The sequence below is a fragment of the Lachancea thermotolerans genome (assembly GCF_000142805.1).
Source record: "Lachancea thermotolerans CBS 6340 chromosome G complete sequence".
Classification (NCBI taxonomy): Eukaryota; Fungi; Ascomycota; class Saccharomycetes; order Saccharomycetales; family Saccharomycetaceae; genus Lachancea; species Lachancea thermotolerans.
This window is the reverse complement of record NC_013083.1, coordinates 1,004,839-1,020,144: the sequence shown is the minus strand read 5'-3', so window position 1 is coordinate 1,020,144 and position 15,306 is coordinate 1,004,839. Positions and strand designations below refer to the sequence as shown.

Here is a 15,306-nt window from a genome sequence, read left to right as displayed (position 1 = left end):
TATCTTATCAGCAATTGAGTTCTCCAATATATAAAAGGGAATACAAACAACTGATTAAGGTTCACTTGCAGTACACTTCCGAAGCTATAGGCACTGGTTTCTTAGCGATATGGTAGCCAGTGACGTTGAGAAAGCCATCGCCGCTTCCAGCGACAACTCTCGCAGAAGTACAAGACGATGGGGAGTGGTTCTGCAATTAACCATTGTTGCCTTGCTCCTTATGCGTAGACTTCATTTTCCCGTTCGTGCACAAAATCCCGGCGGACAATGTGTTCCAAGCAAAGGGCCCAGGTGAGTTAGGAATTGCTTCCCCCCTAGAAAGCGCGTTTCTCGGGGCTTTGGATGAAAACTTGGCAGGTAATTGGTCCGAGAAATATACCTCCATACCACACTTGGCAGGCCAAGGCGTGGAGCTAGTAAACTGGACCGCCGAAAAATTCCGTGAGTACGGGCTATTGACTGACGTCGAGTCATTTGACATCTATTTGAATTACCCCGTAGAGCACGGATTGCAGTTGTTGAAAGATGGGCGCAATGGAACTCGAGTTGAGTACACTGCTACCTTAGAAGAAGATAGGCTACCTGATGATCCTACTACGGATGGAGATGATCTCGTTCAGGCCTTCCATGGATACAGTGCTTCCGGAAACGTAACAGCGGAGTACGTGTATGTGAACTACGGTACGAAGGAAGACTTTGAGCTTCTGAAAAGCTTGAAGGTTGACTTGACCGGGAAAATAGCTGTTGCGAGGTATGGCAAGATATTCAGAGGCTTGAAAGTGAAATTCGCACAAGAGGCAGGTTGTGTTGGGGTTTTGATATATTCAGATCCTGGCGACGACTATTACCGCGAATCAAAAGGTGATAAAGCTTATCCCGACGGACCTGCTAGAAACCCCTCGTCATTGCAGAGAGGGTCTGTTCAATTTCTAAGCCAGAATCCGGGAGACCCAACAACGCCCGGGTATGCTTCGCAGGGAGACGTCGAGAGAGTTGATCCATATGACAGTATCCCCTCAATCCCAAGCTTGCCAATATCGATGCGTGAGGTTGAGCCTATTTTGAAACGCTTGAATGGACACGGGCTGAACGTCACAAGCATCGGAGGAGATAAATGGGTGGGCGCCCTAAAGGGCTTCGATTACTGGACGGGACCTGCCCCAGGATACTCTCTAAATCTTTACAACAACCAGTCCTATGACATCAGGCCAATCTACAATGTTTATGGTAATATATCCGGGACAGATGCCGGAGGAGAGTACATTCTGGTCGGCAACCACCGCGATGCTTGGATCAAGGGTGGTGCATCTGATCCAAATAGTGGTTCAGCTTCGATGCTGGAAGTGATCCGTGCTTTTAGCCAGCTAATGGAGCAAGGCTGGAAGCCACGCAAGACCATTGTATTTGCGTCCTGGGACGGGGAAGAATACGCGTTGCTAGGATCCACAGAGTTCGGCGAGAAGTACGCAGACGACCTGAAGGCAAACTGCCTGGCTTACCTGAACGTGGATGTTTCTGTGAGTGGAAAGACTCTGAACGTAGCTTCATCGCCCCTTCTGAATTACGTTTTGGAAGAGGCGCTTCATCTGGTTCAATATCCTGAGGGCGGAACACTACACGATCATTACTTCGGTAGAAAGGAAAAGTTTGGGATCTTGGGAAGCGGCTCCGACTACACAGTGTTCCAGGAGCACTTGGGCATTGCCTCAGTCGACATGGGGTTTGACTCGTCTTTCAAAGAGCCTGTATACCATTACCATTCCAACTATGATTCCTTCCACTGGATGAGCACCATGTGCGATCCAGGTTTCAAGCTTCACAATGCCCTTGCAAGGTATCTGGGGCTTGTGACACTCAAGCTGTCCGAGCGCAAAGTGACTGGGTTTAAGGTTTTTGACTACGCGGCAGAGTTGGATCTATACTTTGAAGAATTAAAGGACCGTGTGCCTATAGGATGGTTGAACATTCCTGCAGGCCGGTGCAAGAAGACAATAGCAGATGCCCTAGTGATCCTTGGAGACCGACTGGGGGGATTAAAGAAGCGCGCCGCGTCTTTTGACGCACGCGCCGAAGAACTTCAAGCTCTGTGGGATGAGCCGATGCCGTGGTGGAAGAGGATAGCGTTGCACTACCGTATTGTCGGACTGAACTACAAACTAAGGTTCTTGGAGCGTATGTTCCTCCACGAGGAGGGTCTAGAGGGCCGGCCATGGTTCAAACATGTTGTTTACGCCGCGGGTAGAGACACAGGTTATGAGGGCTTTGCGTTCCCCGGCCTGAAGGAGGCGCTGGACGACGACGACCCTGTGGCTTTCGGGAAGTGGCTACGTATCATTGGGCGCACGATCAAGCACTTAGAGAAGAGACTCGGACATGCAAAGCACTGATGCACGGAGACTACAACGCGCGCAGAGCACTTGACCCACCAAGGCAAGATTTCATGACCTTGTTCGTTTGTATAAGCGATTGAAGATACATATATATATATGCACATATATATATGTGGCAGAAAAGTTCATTTCTCGAGAATAAATATGAAAGGCGCCAAGCCTGCGCAACGCGCTGGGACTCTACCACGCCATCTTTTGGAGAGCTTGGACGTCCGCGTGCATGTTCCTGCGCGCAGGCTCTGTGTCACGGCCGCGTGGGATGTGGCCGGCCTGCAAGTAAACCTTGATATCCTGGTCGCTGCCATGCTTGAAGCAGCAGCGCTGGCCGTAGGGGCAGCTGCCCGTGCGCATCCAGTTGACGCAGGGCTTGGTGCGGAACTTGTTGTTGCGCTCCTTGAACTTAAGCTCTTGCAGCCCGTGCGCGAACTGGCAGTTGTGACCGTACTTGCAAGAGCCCTTGGTCGAGAAGGACTCACAGAGCTCGGTCTTGTAGAGCACTTTGTTGCACTTTTCGTGGGGCTGGCCCTGCTGCTGCGCGGGCTGCTCCCCGGGCTTGCGCGAGGACTGCTGCTTGCGCGCGGGCTTTTCCGCGACGCATTCTAGCTTGTGTGGAGCAAGCTTGGGGTTCTGTAGCAGCTTGAGGTTCTCGCTGGTGAGAGGCATCACGCCCGTGGCGGGCATGTACTGTGGGTTGATCTCGACCTCGAGCGCGCGGCCGGCGCCGCTCGCAGTGCCCGCGGTGGCAGGCGAGACCAATGCGGCCTGGTTCCACACCCCACTGGCCCACGCGCCGGGCGCGGGCTTAGCTTGCGCCGCGGTGCTTTTGGTCGGCGATTCTGCGCTGGCACCCGCGCCTGCACCGCCGTCGCCGTCGCCGTCCTCGGCCAGCAGCGTCCGCATATAGTACGCCTCGATTTCCTTGATCCGCGAGTCGTAATCTTCCTCCTCCGCTGAGAACACTGACGACGTCTGCGTCGACTGCGACGACACACTTCCTGGGTACAACTTATGAGCCTGCATACTTGCTATGTTCTTCTGCTACTTACCGTCCGTACGCTGGCGCTGCCTGCGGTGGCCCTGCTACATATATGTCAAGTCCGGCGCTTTCAACACATTGCACCTGATATGGCCGAGACTCTTTGTTATTACACCCAAGTTGTGAAGAACGCGTTTCCGGGCGCGACCTGCGGCCGAACTGGGTGTGAATACGACTGCGCCGTGCCATCTTAACGAAACGGGTGCAGTCCGGTCACGTGCTTATGATGTCACATGGAGTAGGGCATGTGATAATGGTGCGTCTAGAACGATATGTATCTGTCACGTGAATATTTGTATCACGTGCTCTACGGATTGCGTAAGCGATATGCGTTCAAGGTGATCTGAATCTTTGAACTGGGCACGTGTGAGCTGGCGTAGTCCGGAGTTATGGCGGGCCATGATGTGCGGAACGAGGGTGTTAGAAGGGCTTCCGTCGGACCCTTAGGCAAGTCCCGTGGTTAGTCGGTTGTGGGCGTGACACGCAGGCTTTTGAGCAAGACGGTAAGAACATTGTTTGTCTCAGACCTGAGCGGCCCGCTACTCACAGATTTGGTCACGTGCGAGCGCCCGCAAAGACACTTTGTCATATGCAGGGGAAGTAACGAGGCCACCGCGACGTAGCAACGATGACACTGCAGAAGCCGACGGCCCTTCAAATATGGTGTTCGACAAGGGGACCGTCAAGTGGTCCAGACTGCAGCTCAAGGATCCGGACCCAGAGTTCGGGTGCGATCCAACACAGCCTGCAATTGTTTCATGAACATGCAGTTACCTCGAGGCCGGCCTTAAGTGGCACTTCCGGGATCATTGCATTTGTGGGCCGGGCAGTCACGTTCAACGGCTCATTGCGCTTGACATCTGGGAACAAGACTTTTCTAGCCCGAGACGGCAGAGTGTCCTGGCGGAAGATTCTGGACTTCTCTGTATTTGTCCATTTTGGCGACCACGGCAACATCCTCGTTGCAAACCCATCGCTGGGATATGGGGATCCTGGGAACTCGGCGCTGCACTACTCCACAGACCAAGGTAATTATTGGAGCCCACCCCAGCTGGGAGACTCTTCCGACGCTTACGACACTGCTCTTGTCACGAGCGGTGATTCTGGCCCGGCCTTTGAAATACGTAGTAAATGCTTGCTAGGCGGTTCTGAACATTACGTTGTGGTTTTTTCAGAGGTGCTTAACAAAGTAAAGAAACCTGGAAATAGCTCCGCTCCAACCTCGAAGAAACGCGTGGTGGGCAGCAAATGCCTCAGGCGCTTGGGAGCTGAGTGGGAGTGCTTGTTGTATGCAACGGGTCTGTGGGGCCTGCCGAGCTCGTAGTGGCTACATCAAATGCGCAGCGGTGACAGAGGCTTGTTTCTGTAGCGCATTCAACGATCCCGAACGCTGTGTTCCGTTGACGCTTCGTCATGTGAGATTACATAAGCGGCGACGTAGGGCGCAGGGTCTAGATGTGGAAGCATACAGTGATGCGAGGGTCGCTCGGAGCCTTCGCAGTGCTAACAGCTAGCAACCTGCGTTCTGAACAAGCCTCCGCGTTACGCTGGCATCTCTAGTGAGGATACGCGAGCCCGACTCCCACTACAGCACCGGGTGGATTTCACATAAGGCGCCAGGGAGGCCAATTTGGTCCTTCGTCGTCGACGTCTAATGCTGCGAGACCCCTAAGCTACAGTTTTCAACGCCAGGGCCCAAAATGGACCACCGCTCGCTGCCTCTTCCCACGCCAGGCAATAAGGCCCACAACGCCCCGGCGAAGCCCCTAATCCATCGCATCACGTGCCCGTATCTTCAAGTATTGTTGTTTCCACGGACTTCACGGTGGCCTGCGCGCCAATGACGTACAGGCGCGTCTCTGAATTTTTTTCAGGCAGTAAAACGATAATTCTATCGCTATAGCGCCCCGTGCCTCGCACACATCGCACGCCTAGCGCAGTTTAACAATCTCCCAGGCATGCTCGCTTCCAGGCTTCTGGCGCTGCTTTGCGCGAGCCTTGCAATCGCCGTTAACCAGCCCCGTACAATCCCTGCGGCGAATCTGTGGCCCTTTCACCTGCGTTCCTTCGCAGGCTCTGCGGACCTCTGGCGACATATCAATGGCAGTATTGCCGTCAGCACCGACGTAGGCGCCAGCTGGAATGCGGTCGAATCGCTAGGTCACGACATCGAGAGCTTCACGATTGACAAAAACTTTCCCGAATCACGCGCATTCGCCGTAGATGGCAAGCGCGGCCTCCTCTTCCAAACCGTGGACCAGGGCCGCAGTTGGACGCAAATGCCCAGCGACCACTCGTTCTGGGACATCGCGGAGAACGAGGCGGACCCGAACACAACCCTAGTGCTCAATGTAGCCACAAATCCTTTCGTGAGAGATGATATTGTTGTGAACCCCAAGCATGAGCGTTTTAATATCATCAGATACGCGCTAAAGAGCGCGTTTCTGTCCACCGACGGCAAAGCCCTCCGTTTAATGACGGGGCTAAAGCTGCCAAAGGGCCAACTGCTTTTCAAACATTGTGATATTTTCGGCGCCGCGCCAGCGCAGAAAGTCATTTGCAGTTTCCAAATGCAAGTATCATCGTGGACGGGTTATCACCAAAACTATTTCCTCTTTCACTCTGACAACCACGGTAAGACCTTTAAAGTCCCCAGAGATTTCAAGCTTCGCACGGTCTTAAATCGGTGGTTGCTCAGCGGCTACGACGTAGTCCTCACCGACGCGAAAAAAAAGGTTCGCGGGGTCCCTATGTACCGCTTGTTTCTATCACGAGATGCCGTCAAGTACGAGAAGGCGGAAGTGCTTTCTGATTATAGACCCCCGACACTCGAGCCCCTGGGCGGCTCCCCTAAGAGATTGCTCGTGCGCACGCCGCGTATCGTAGACGATGAGCTGAGAGAAGAATTGCTGGTCTCGAACGCACATGGCCCGCTGCTCACGTCTCTCGTCATTCTGGATCCGTACTCGCAGTCGGTCACGTTTATCGACACTGACGCAGATCGCGTCGCCACGATCTTGCATCCCTGGCATTTACAATCCATGACCGCGTTCCCCGCGAACAAAGGCGATGCACTGATCACATTTGACGATGGTCACGAATGGTCTCGGCTGAAGCTGCGCGATCCCAAGGGCGAGTTTGGCTGCGACCCAGCTCTGACGGACAGCTGCTTTGTGAATACGATGTCGCCTCAGATTCTTGAGATGCACAGGGAGGAGTTTGGAAGGTCCGGGTTCTATTCTAACGGCACGTCGGGCCCCCCATACTGGGAGTATCTATCGCATTTGACGGATTGTCCTCGGCAGAGCGGCGTGCTTGGCGTGTCGGCGCTTATAGGAACCGCGGTCACTATCAACGGCACCTTGCGCTCCACGTCCGAGTCGATGACGTTCCTGACGACCGATGGCGGCCGCTCTTGGCAGAAGATTCTAGACTTCCCCGCTAAGGTCGCCTTCGGAAATCACGGCAAATTACTTGTGGCGATACCGTTCTCTAATGGTCCCAAGATCTCGCAGTTCCACTACTCAATGGACCAGGGCAGCACGTGGAGCACAGGCGAGTTTGACAGGCCCTTCCGGGCGTTCATGCTTACGCTGGTTCCTGGCGACGCTTCCAGCACAGCGTTTCTCGTCTCGGCGTGGGATTCCGGCAGCAGAAACCACATCATCGACTTCTCGGAGATGCTCGTGGGCCCTAACGCGGCCTCTGATCGCGGTTCTGACGCAGCCCGTGGGCCGGTCGTCGATGAGCAGCAGGTGTTGAAGCTGCTGAGTGGGTAAATAGGGCTGAAAGTCTAAACGCGTAGAAGACGCGATACCGGTGGTGCTTGAGAGTTCGAGCGCAGCAGGCGTGCACGGCGTTACGGAGCATTGGACGTTATTCCGTTAATGTCACGTGGGCTCCTCGTCATCGATCCTCGAGCTTTGTTCACGTGATTCGGAGTGTAGCCGCGTCCTGCAGGTCGTGATTCCAATGACGTGCCCACCAATTACCCTGCGGCGGACTATGGACGGCGTGTGAAGCGACATATATTTGCTAATTATCTTCTTTTACAGGCCTTCCAACAATCTCTTCCACGCGCGACAATCTCAGCTTCCTCAAACATGCTCGCTTCTAGGCTTCTCGCCCTAACGTGCGTGGGTCTCACACTTGCTGCGGGCCAGCCTCGCGTATCTCTAACTGATGATTTACGGGTTTCCGCTTTCGCGGGTTCTGCGGACCTCTGGCGACTTAACAACGGCAGCGTCTCCGTCAGCACTGACGGTGGCGCAAACTGGGCTACGGTTGACTCACTTGGCCACGATATTGAAAGCTTCAAGATTGACGAAAACTTCCCCGAATCGCGCGCGTTCGCCATTGACAGCAAGCGCGGTCGTATCTTTCAAAGCGTGGACCAGGGCCGCGCCTGGACGGAAATGCTCAGTGACGCTTCATTCTGGGACAATCCAGAAGATGAAGCTAACCCGCTGGCGTCCCTGTGGTTTAGTATGCAGACGAATCCATATGCGCGTGAAGATGTCGTTGTGACTCTGTCACAATGTCTCGAGAACGAGTATGTTAGAAGATGCAATGCCTCCAAGAATGCATTCATCTCCACCGATGGCGAGTACTTCCGCCGCGCGACGGAAATCGCAGCACCCAAAGGGCAGTTGCTCGACAACCGGTGCCGGTTTTTCGGCGCGGAGGCCGGGCCAAGAGTTATATGCCAGCTGCGCCTTTCGCAACAACCCCAAGGGGAGGGCTACCAAGGCCTGAATGTCAAGCTTTTCTACTCAGATGATCATGGAGAGACCTTCGCTGCCCTCGAAGAATTCGAGCACCGCTCAGTGATGTCCTCGATGACATTTGGTGGTCTCGATGCGGTCACCACCATCGAGGCAAAGAAGAGTCACCAGCAGTCCGCGTACCAGCTATGGTTATCGCGGGACGGGAGCCATTACGAATAAGCCGGATCGCCAGTTGATCACCACATACTGACAAAACAGAATTTTGGCGGCTCTTCTGAAAGATTGATAGTCCGCTCGATTAGCAACAAGGGTGAAGAGACACTACTGGTCTCAAACATCAACGGTTCGCTTCTTACGCCACTTGTCGCGTTCAACGGGGACTCGCAATCGGCTTCCTTCATTGACACGAGTGAGGATCATGCTGCGGTAATCCTACACCCCTGGATCATGTACGGCAAGAGTGAATCCGGGACGCACGGCGGCGACACGCGTATTTCGTTCGACGGCGGTCATGAATGGACCAATTTGCAATTGCGTGACCCCGCGCGCGAGTTCGGCTGCGATTTGACCCAAGCTGGAAACTGTTTTGTGAACTCGGTGCCAATTGAGCCACACCTTGCAAGCGGCGTTCCAGGCTTATCGGCACTCGTGGGCGTTGCAGTTGCAGTGAACGATACCTCACGCATTAGGTCCAACCCGCTGACGTTCTTAACAACTGATGGTGGCCACTCTTGGCAAAAGCTTCTGGACTTTCCGGCTGTGGTTGCTTTCGGGAACTACGGTAACCTGATTCTGGCCGCGCCAACTTCAAACGGTCCAAAGACTTCGCAGTTCTACTACTCCATAGATCAAGGTAGTTCATGAAGCACGGGTGAGTTTGACCAACCCTTGCGGGTGTTTTCGCTTGCGCCTATCTCCAGCGGCGGCTCAGGCGCGGCTTTTACTGTGTTAGCAACACACGAGATGGAAGAATTTAGGTACATTATTGACTTCTCTGAAATGCTTGAGGACTCGCGGTCGTCTGTTGCGGCCTCTGATATGGCTTTGGACTTCGGCCCTGGTGCCGCCTTTGAGCTGACGGCTGGCGCTCAGCAGGTCTTAGAGAGGTTAAATAATTGAGCTGAGTCGGGGGCCAAAAATTCCAGCCCAAAGGCTAGATATATTCACGACTGATACATATACATTTGAACGGTACGGCGGTGACACAAAAGCTCATCAAAGTCTCTCGCCTTGTATTGGACCCTTCATAGGCTGATCATATAGAAGCTCTTATTTAAATGGGCTTCTATCATTAAGGGAGTCTTTATAGGATATCGATGAAGCAATGCGGCTTTGAGACTGCCTTCCGCCATTATCCATTGCGACAGGTTTTCGAGTTGAATTTCCGTCTCTTACTTGGGCCATGTACACTTTTATACATTAATATGTTAAAAACCTAACACAACTTTTAGTTTCATATTACCATTATATCGTAAAACCGAGTGTGCCACATTTTCGCACACTAATCCAAACGCTAGCCTGGCAATAGCACGAAGGACCATCTACAAACTGACATTCCATACCGGCGAACTGCACGTTCCTGGGACGCAGCCTGAAGAACCAAAACTCGACATCGCCATCGACGAACATCCTCGAGGGCATCGGACTTTTCAAAGAAATGGACCTTAGGTCTTCGCTCAAATCATTAGATGAAGCAAGACCTGCATGCGATATGTTGGAATGCTCGAGCTCTAGCTCTTGGCAATGTTTTGGCCCATTCGGGGTCTGGCAGAACAGGACCCTCGTATTATTTTCCTTACAGTGACCAGGCAACGGGGCCATCATGCGCCTTTGCAGGTTCATCTACTCTTTTAACATTACAAGGTGGTCTTCTCAGAATTACGAATGCGACGCACCGCAATTGGACCATCGTTGACCAGGTTGGGCACAACATCTCGAGTTTTGAGCTCGACGAAAACAACCCTGGATTCCGCGCGTTTGCCTTCGATGGCACGTACGCCCGAGTTTTCCAGACCATGGACCAGGGCCGCACCTGGACGCAAATGACTAACAAAGAGTCATTTTGGGACAGCGCCGAGGACAAGAACAATCCAAAAGTCCGCCTTAACTTTCACGTGCAGACGAATGCATTCGCCCTTGAAGACATTCTTGTAACTGTGGTACGGTGTGAGAGCATCACAAAAGAAGTATCATCGTGTGAAGCTTCCACAAGCGTGTTCGTGTCCGTCGACGGCAAGCATTTCCGTCGACGAGCAAAGATCAAGGCGCCCGACGGATGCCCGATCAGTTACCGATGCTATTTCTCCGGCTCAGATGCGGGAGCTAGAGTGATTTGCGAACTGCGCGTCTTGCTGCCATCTCCTAAGGGCGGCTTTCTGGGCCAAGATGTTGGACTGTTTTATTCCGACAACCACGGAAAAACTTTCGTTGCACTTGAGGAGTTTAAACGCCAGATGGTATGGTGTCTGCAGGCAATCGGCAACTTCAGCACCGTGATAACTGTCAAGCCCAAGAAGTGGTACCGAACTGAACCTAGCTTCGAACTGTGGATGTCACGTGACGGGAGCCGCTTTGAGAGGGTTGACCAAGCGACCAGCCGCAGAATGCCTATGGTCGAGTCTTTGGATCATTCCTTCAAAAGGCAACTCGTGCGTTTGAGGAGTGTTATAGATGGACAACTCACAGAAACGATATTGGTTGCAAATTCGCACGGACCATATCTCAAGTATCTGGTGAGGTTTAGACCAAACACGCAGACCGCTTCTCTCATTAACGGACTTTCCGATAGTGTAACTGCCATTTTACATCCCTTGAAGACTTTCCCCCATGAAATGTCCGTTGGATTGGAGCGTCGCGCTATTTCAACATCTGACGCCAGTCGATCTTTTCGCTTACTAAATCTCCACGGCCCTGCGCGCGAACTTGTCTGCAACCCGAAGGATAACGACGACTGCTACTTTAATCTCCTGCCGCCTGAGAAGAGCCTGCTGCACGAATTCCCTGGGGCCGTGGCACTTGTAGGCACCGTAGCCATGGTTGGGGGCCCGTCTCGCTCAAAGCCTGAGCCCATAACGTTTGTGACAAGAGACAGCGGGAGGACCTGGCACAAACTCCTAGACTTTCCGGCGCTTGTGGCCTTTGGGGACCATGACAATGTCGTCGTAGCCGTTCCTTCAAGAACGGATTCAGAGAGTCCGCTACTGTATTACTCCACCGATCGGGGCAATTCCTGGAGCCTGCACCGGTTTGAAAAGCCCATAAAGGTGCTCAGTATTTCTCGAGCTTCCGCAGACATTTCTAGCGCGATCTTCATAATGTCAGCAAAATCTGCGGAAGACGGCCATAGACGCTACGCGATAGACTTTTCGGATGTGATTGCGAACGCACAGCAGCTTAATTCTTACTCCGGAGAAGCCTCTGGGTCAATATCTGAGGGGCAGAAAGTCACAAAAACGAGGGATCCGGTTAGGGCTTTCCGGGCTACTACCTCACAGTCGACCGTTACGCACCGCGAGCCTACGTAGATAGCGTGGTCCTAAACGGCGTGAGTGCGACAACAGAAAATAAATCGGTGACATAATCACTGGTCTATTGGTTGCTATGACACCACAACGGCACCCTTGCAGCTCTTTAAACTGGACGCGATTATGGGATGGAACGCTAGGCGGGAGCGCGAAAAGTCTAATCAAGAAATTGAACGTAACGTCTTTATACACAGGACGAGGCACCTCTGGTCACAAGCGCGAGGTTAGGAGCCCTGCACTTTCTAGAGGCAGTGTTACGTTACTGTTTGGCCAATAACCTAGCAATGTAACTAAAGGAGGCCTCAATGAACATTGAGGGGATAGCGGCTGTCCGCGCGAACCAACATAAGCTGACAGTTCGATAACCACGCCGTACAAGTTACACCAATTGAGTGAGCTTTTCTTTGTAAGGGACGCACTGTCATCAGAAAAGAGGTTTGTGAATCTCTGCAGGATCGAAAAGAACAAGTTACAATGAGAACAAGCTGGATTATGTGTTAGCTAGCATGTTCCGTAAATATAGCTCATCTCTTCGAGGTAACAACAATCCAAATATTATAAAGGAAATAACTCCTTACGAACACACTCGAAGGCCAACAAACTCTGCATAATACTCAAAACTATCAAGCCACCTAATTGGAGGTAAAATAAATGGTCCTTCTTGTGTAAATTTTCCACTGTTGTTTCAGTGTACGACACTTCATTTCTTAGAAATTGCAATTCTTTATCCATTTAGAGTTGCAGCTTTTTTTTTTTTTTTTTTCTATAAAAGAACAAGTGCCATCCCTGATTTCCTGTTTCCAGTATCGCGCTGCAAGAGCTTTGCATCGCGGACGAGTGATGCTGAAATTCGCCATACTAACAGCATTCTGGACTGCCGCAGTCATAGCCGAGAGAACCCTTCTGATAACCCCTGTTGGTGCAGTGAATAGAGAAGTTAGCGCGTTCGTGGGATCATGAACTTTTCTAACGGTGGACGATGGAAATCTAAAGATTGTGAATTGCACACATAGGAAATGGACCACTGTAGACCAAGTCGGGCGCAGCATCTCGAGGTTTGAGATCGACGAAAACTATCCCAACTCCCGTGCGTTTGCCTATGACGAAGAGCATGGTCGTATTTTTCAGACAGTAGATTGTGGCCAAAATTGGTCTGAGATGCAAGTCCATCCTTCGCTAGTGACAGGTGAAGGAGAAGAGAGCAACTCGGACGGGCAAAGATTCTTTTCTATCAAATCGAATCTCTCGCTGAAACAAGACCTGTTATTGATCGTGACTAATTTCCGCAATGTTCCGAGCTCTGGTATTGTATCCGAAACGGAGAGAAAGGTTTTTTCTTCTAGCGATGGCGAAAACTTTCGTGTTGCAAGGTTTTATTCATTCGATGCGAACTTCCATTGTAACTACTTTGGTAGCGGAAACCAGAATAAAATTATATGCCAATCGCCTGCTTTTCAGCGGATGGAAGCCAACACTTTAATGGATGTAGAGGGGCGTATCCTCTACTCTAGTGACGGTGGGCAAACTTTACAGAAAATTCATCATTTTGATAATCTCCACATAGTGTCGTCGCACGTTTCAGGGGACTTCCATATAGTTTTGACTAAAAATTCGCCCGTAAAGCCTGCCAGGGAGTTCCAAATCTGGGTCTCGCGCGACTTGCAGAGCTACGAACTCGTCTCAAATGCACTACCAATCGTCGAGGAACCTGGCACCATAAAGCCGTTAGCCAACTCCTCAAGAGTGCTTTTAAGGGTGCCAACTTCTACAGAGAGCGGCAAAAGAGAAGTTTCATTGATGCTTTCAAACTCAAATCTCTCGGCATTTGCTCCTGTGTTAACATTCCCGTCCCTCAAGGAAACGCATTTTTCTATCGAAAACGCCAACGGTGAAATTGCTGTAGTCACATTTACCCCAGGCTTATCTGGACCCGATAAATCTGTCGCTTCCCGCTCTAACATTACATTCGACGAAGGAAAGTCATGGTCTAAGCTTTGTCTTGAAGATTTTGAAGCTGTTCAGTTTGGTTGCAGTGACGCCGAACCTGAAGCGTGCTCTCTAGAGGTGTCTCGAACTATTGAGATCATGGGTACCTACGGACGGGAATCGACTTTTCCAATCTCGGCGTTTGTTGGTTACATTGCCAAGCAATCTGACGAAGGTGCATCAGTTTCTGAGCCTATGACATTTGCCTCAAAGAACGGGGGCAAATCTTGGAAGAAACTCTTGGATTTTTCAGCAAAGTTAGTTGTCGGAGGCTCCGGCAATATCATTGACGCTTTTCCGGATAGAAGACACGTTGACAGCGTGCCAATTTTTTACTCCACAGACCAGGGTAGCACTTGGTCCGAGGTCGTACTGGAAGAGTCAGCTCGTCACTATCTGCTTATTCCAACTTCCACAGACGGCTCTAGTTCTGTCTTTGGGGTGGTTTGTTATAATCCTGAGCGCGGTTCTGCAAACTTTTATATCCTAAACTTTTCTGAGAGGACTGGGCAAGAAAATTCGCCGGATCACGGTGCAGGTTACATCAAAGGGTTTGAGATCGACAATCAGGAGGTCCTCCAAAGTTTACCGGATAGACAAAACGGGTTTTTAAGCGGAATTCTTGAACATTTAAACCAGAGGTTATTTGGGTGAGCTATATGTTACTATTTATTGAGGCGAGTCTGGGTAGTTGGTCGAAAGGGTCTCAAATTCCTTGACTAGGGTTTCCATTATGATCTAAGTAAACTACTTCGTGGATGATTGTACTAAATATCTCCCCTTATCTCCTTTGTTCAAGATATACGTCGTGCAAACCAAAGAAATGATCCGGATTTATACAAAATTTCTGGGACGTGGCTGAGTCTCAATCATAAGGTGATAATCGTACTGGTGGCACCACTCCTTACCTTCTCCAAGTCACTATGGTCTGATCTGGACTATGAACGGTCAATGTGGACCTTCTATGTGACTGAGTTGGGTATTCGTCGTATTTATGATATGTCCATGTGTCATATCATTTCATACCAATATGTCATTATGCAACTTGGCACTATCATACACCAACGAACCGATCACAATCTGACACTATTACTTAATTTCCTTCTGTTGGCCTTTCAACATTAAGTTTATGAACTTTGAAACTTGAAGTCTGGCTCAGAAATTTATCGATATTTAGTTACGTAGCTTAGTTTCCCTTATTCAATAAAGTGTGGACGTAATTTTGAGGGACATAGACGGTCTAAAGAGCCATGACTTATATCGTACAAATATAAGGTCTCATTTCTTGATCACAGAATACTTTGAAAAGCTATGAGGGCTTCTGCGGTGCTATTGAGGGAGCATTTGCAGTCATGAAAAGGCTCAAACCTTTCAAATGAACGGGAAGTTCTTTAGGATGATCACGGCGTACGCCTGTGACGCCAGGCCAAAACTCGATCAGTCGACGTAAGATCTTCAACCACACGCTTTCGAAAACCGGCCTCGGGACTTCAACTTCGTTTTTAATTGGAATCTCTTTAGCTAAAAAAAACGAGTAGACTTCTATCCTCTTGCTCGATTCCTTCCTCTAAGCTCTCCCCACATCTCAACAATGCGATTCATCCACAGACTGCTCAAGACAAGGCAACGCCATCAGCCTGGAA

The 15,306-nt window shown here is 51.0% G+C and overlaps 7 protein-coding genes across 7 annotated transcripts, besides 1 other annotated feature; 6 read left to right on the top strand and 1 right to left on the bottom strand.

The window, feature by feature from the left end:
* Positions 1-109: 109 nt before the first annotated feature.
* Positions 110-2,387, top strand: KLTH0G12122g (M28 family metallopeptidase; the record flags this gene model as incomplete). The annotated part of the gene is made up of 2 exons (XM_002555513.1): positions 110-241; positions 285-2,387. The coding sequence occupies 2 exons, from the start codon at positions 110-112 to the stop codon at positions 2,385-2,387; spliced, it is 2,235 nt and encodes a 744-aa protein (XP_002555559.1).
* Positions 2,388-2,570: 183 nt separating this feature from the next.
* Positions 2,571-3,410, bottom strand: CTH1 (putative mRNA-binding protein CTH1; the record flags this gene model as incomplete). The annotated part of the gene is made up of 1 exon (XM_002555512.1): positions 2,571-3,410. The coding sequence occupies one exon, from the start codon at positions 3,408-3,410 to the stop codon at positions 2,571-2,573; it is 840 nt and encodes a 279-aa protein (XP_002555558.1).
* A 644-nt stretch (positions 3,411-4,054) lies between these two features.
* Positions 4,055-4,750, top strand: KLTH0G12078g (KLTH0G12078p; the record flags this gene model as incomplete). The annotated part of the gene is made up of 1 exon (XM_002555511.1): positions 4,055-4,750. One exon carries the CDS (start codon positions 4,055-4,057, stop codon positions 4,748-4,750), a length of 696 nt encoding a protein of 231 aa, XP_002555557.1.
* A 634-nt stretch (positions 4,751-5,384) lies between these two features.
* Positions 5,385-7,205, top strand: KLTH0G12056g (KLTH0G12056p; the record flags this gene model as incomplete). The annotated part of the gene is made up of 1 exon (XM_002555510.1): positions 5,385-7,205. One exon carries the CDS (start codon positions 5,385-5,387, stop codon positions 7,203-7,205), a length of 1,821 nt encoding a protein of 606 aa, XP_002555556.1.
* Positions 7,206-7,529: 324 nt separating this feature from the next.
* Positions 7,530-8,372, top strand: KLTH0G12034g (KLTH0G12034p; the record flags this gene model as incomplete). The annotated part of the gene is made up of 1 exon (XM_002555509.1): positions 7,530-8,372. The coding sequence occupies one exon, from the start codon at positions 7,530-7,532 to the stop codon at positions 8,370-8,372; it is 843 nt and encodes a 280-aa protein (XP_002555555.1).
* A 1,469-nt stretch (positions 8,373-9,841) lies between these two features.
* Positions 9,842-11,677, top strand: KLTH0G11990g (KLTH0G11990p; the record flags this gene model as incomplete). Its single annotated transcript, XM_002555508.1, has 1 exon — positions 9,842-11,677. One exon carries the CDS (start codon positions 9,842-9,844, stop codon positions 11,675-11,677), a length of 1,836 nt encoding a protein of 611 aa, XP_002555554.1.
* Positions 11,678-12,835: 1,158 nt separating this feature from the next.
* KLTH0G11968g (KLTH0G11968p) lies at positions 12,836-14,317 on the top strand (the record flags this gene model as incomplete). The annotated part of the gene is made up of 1 exon (XM_002555507.1): positions 12,836-14,317. One exon carries the CDS (start codon positions 12,836-12,838, stop codon positions 14,315-14,317), a length of 1,482 nt encoding a protein of 493 aa, XP_002555553.1.
* A 16-nt stretch (positions 14,318-14,333) lies between these two features.
* Positions 14,334-14,749: a long terminal repeat.
* The last annotated feature ends 557 nt before the right edge of the window (positions 14,750-15,306 follow it).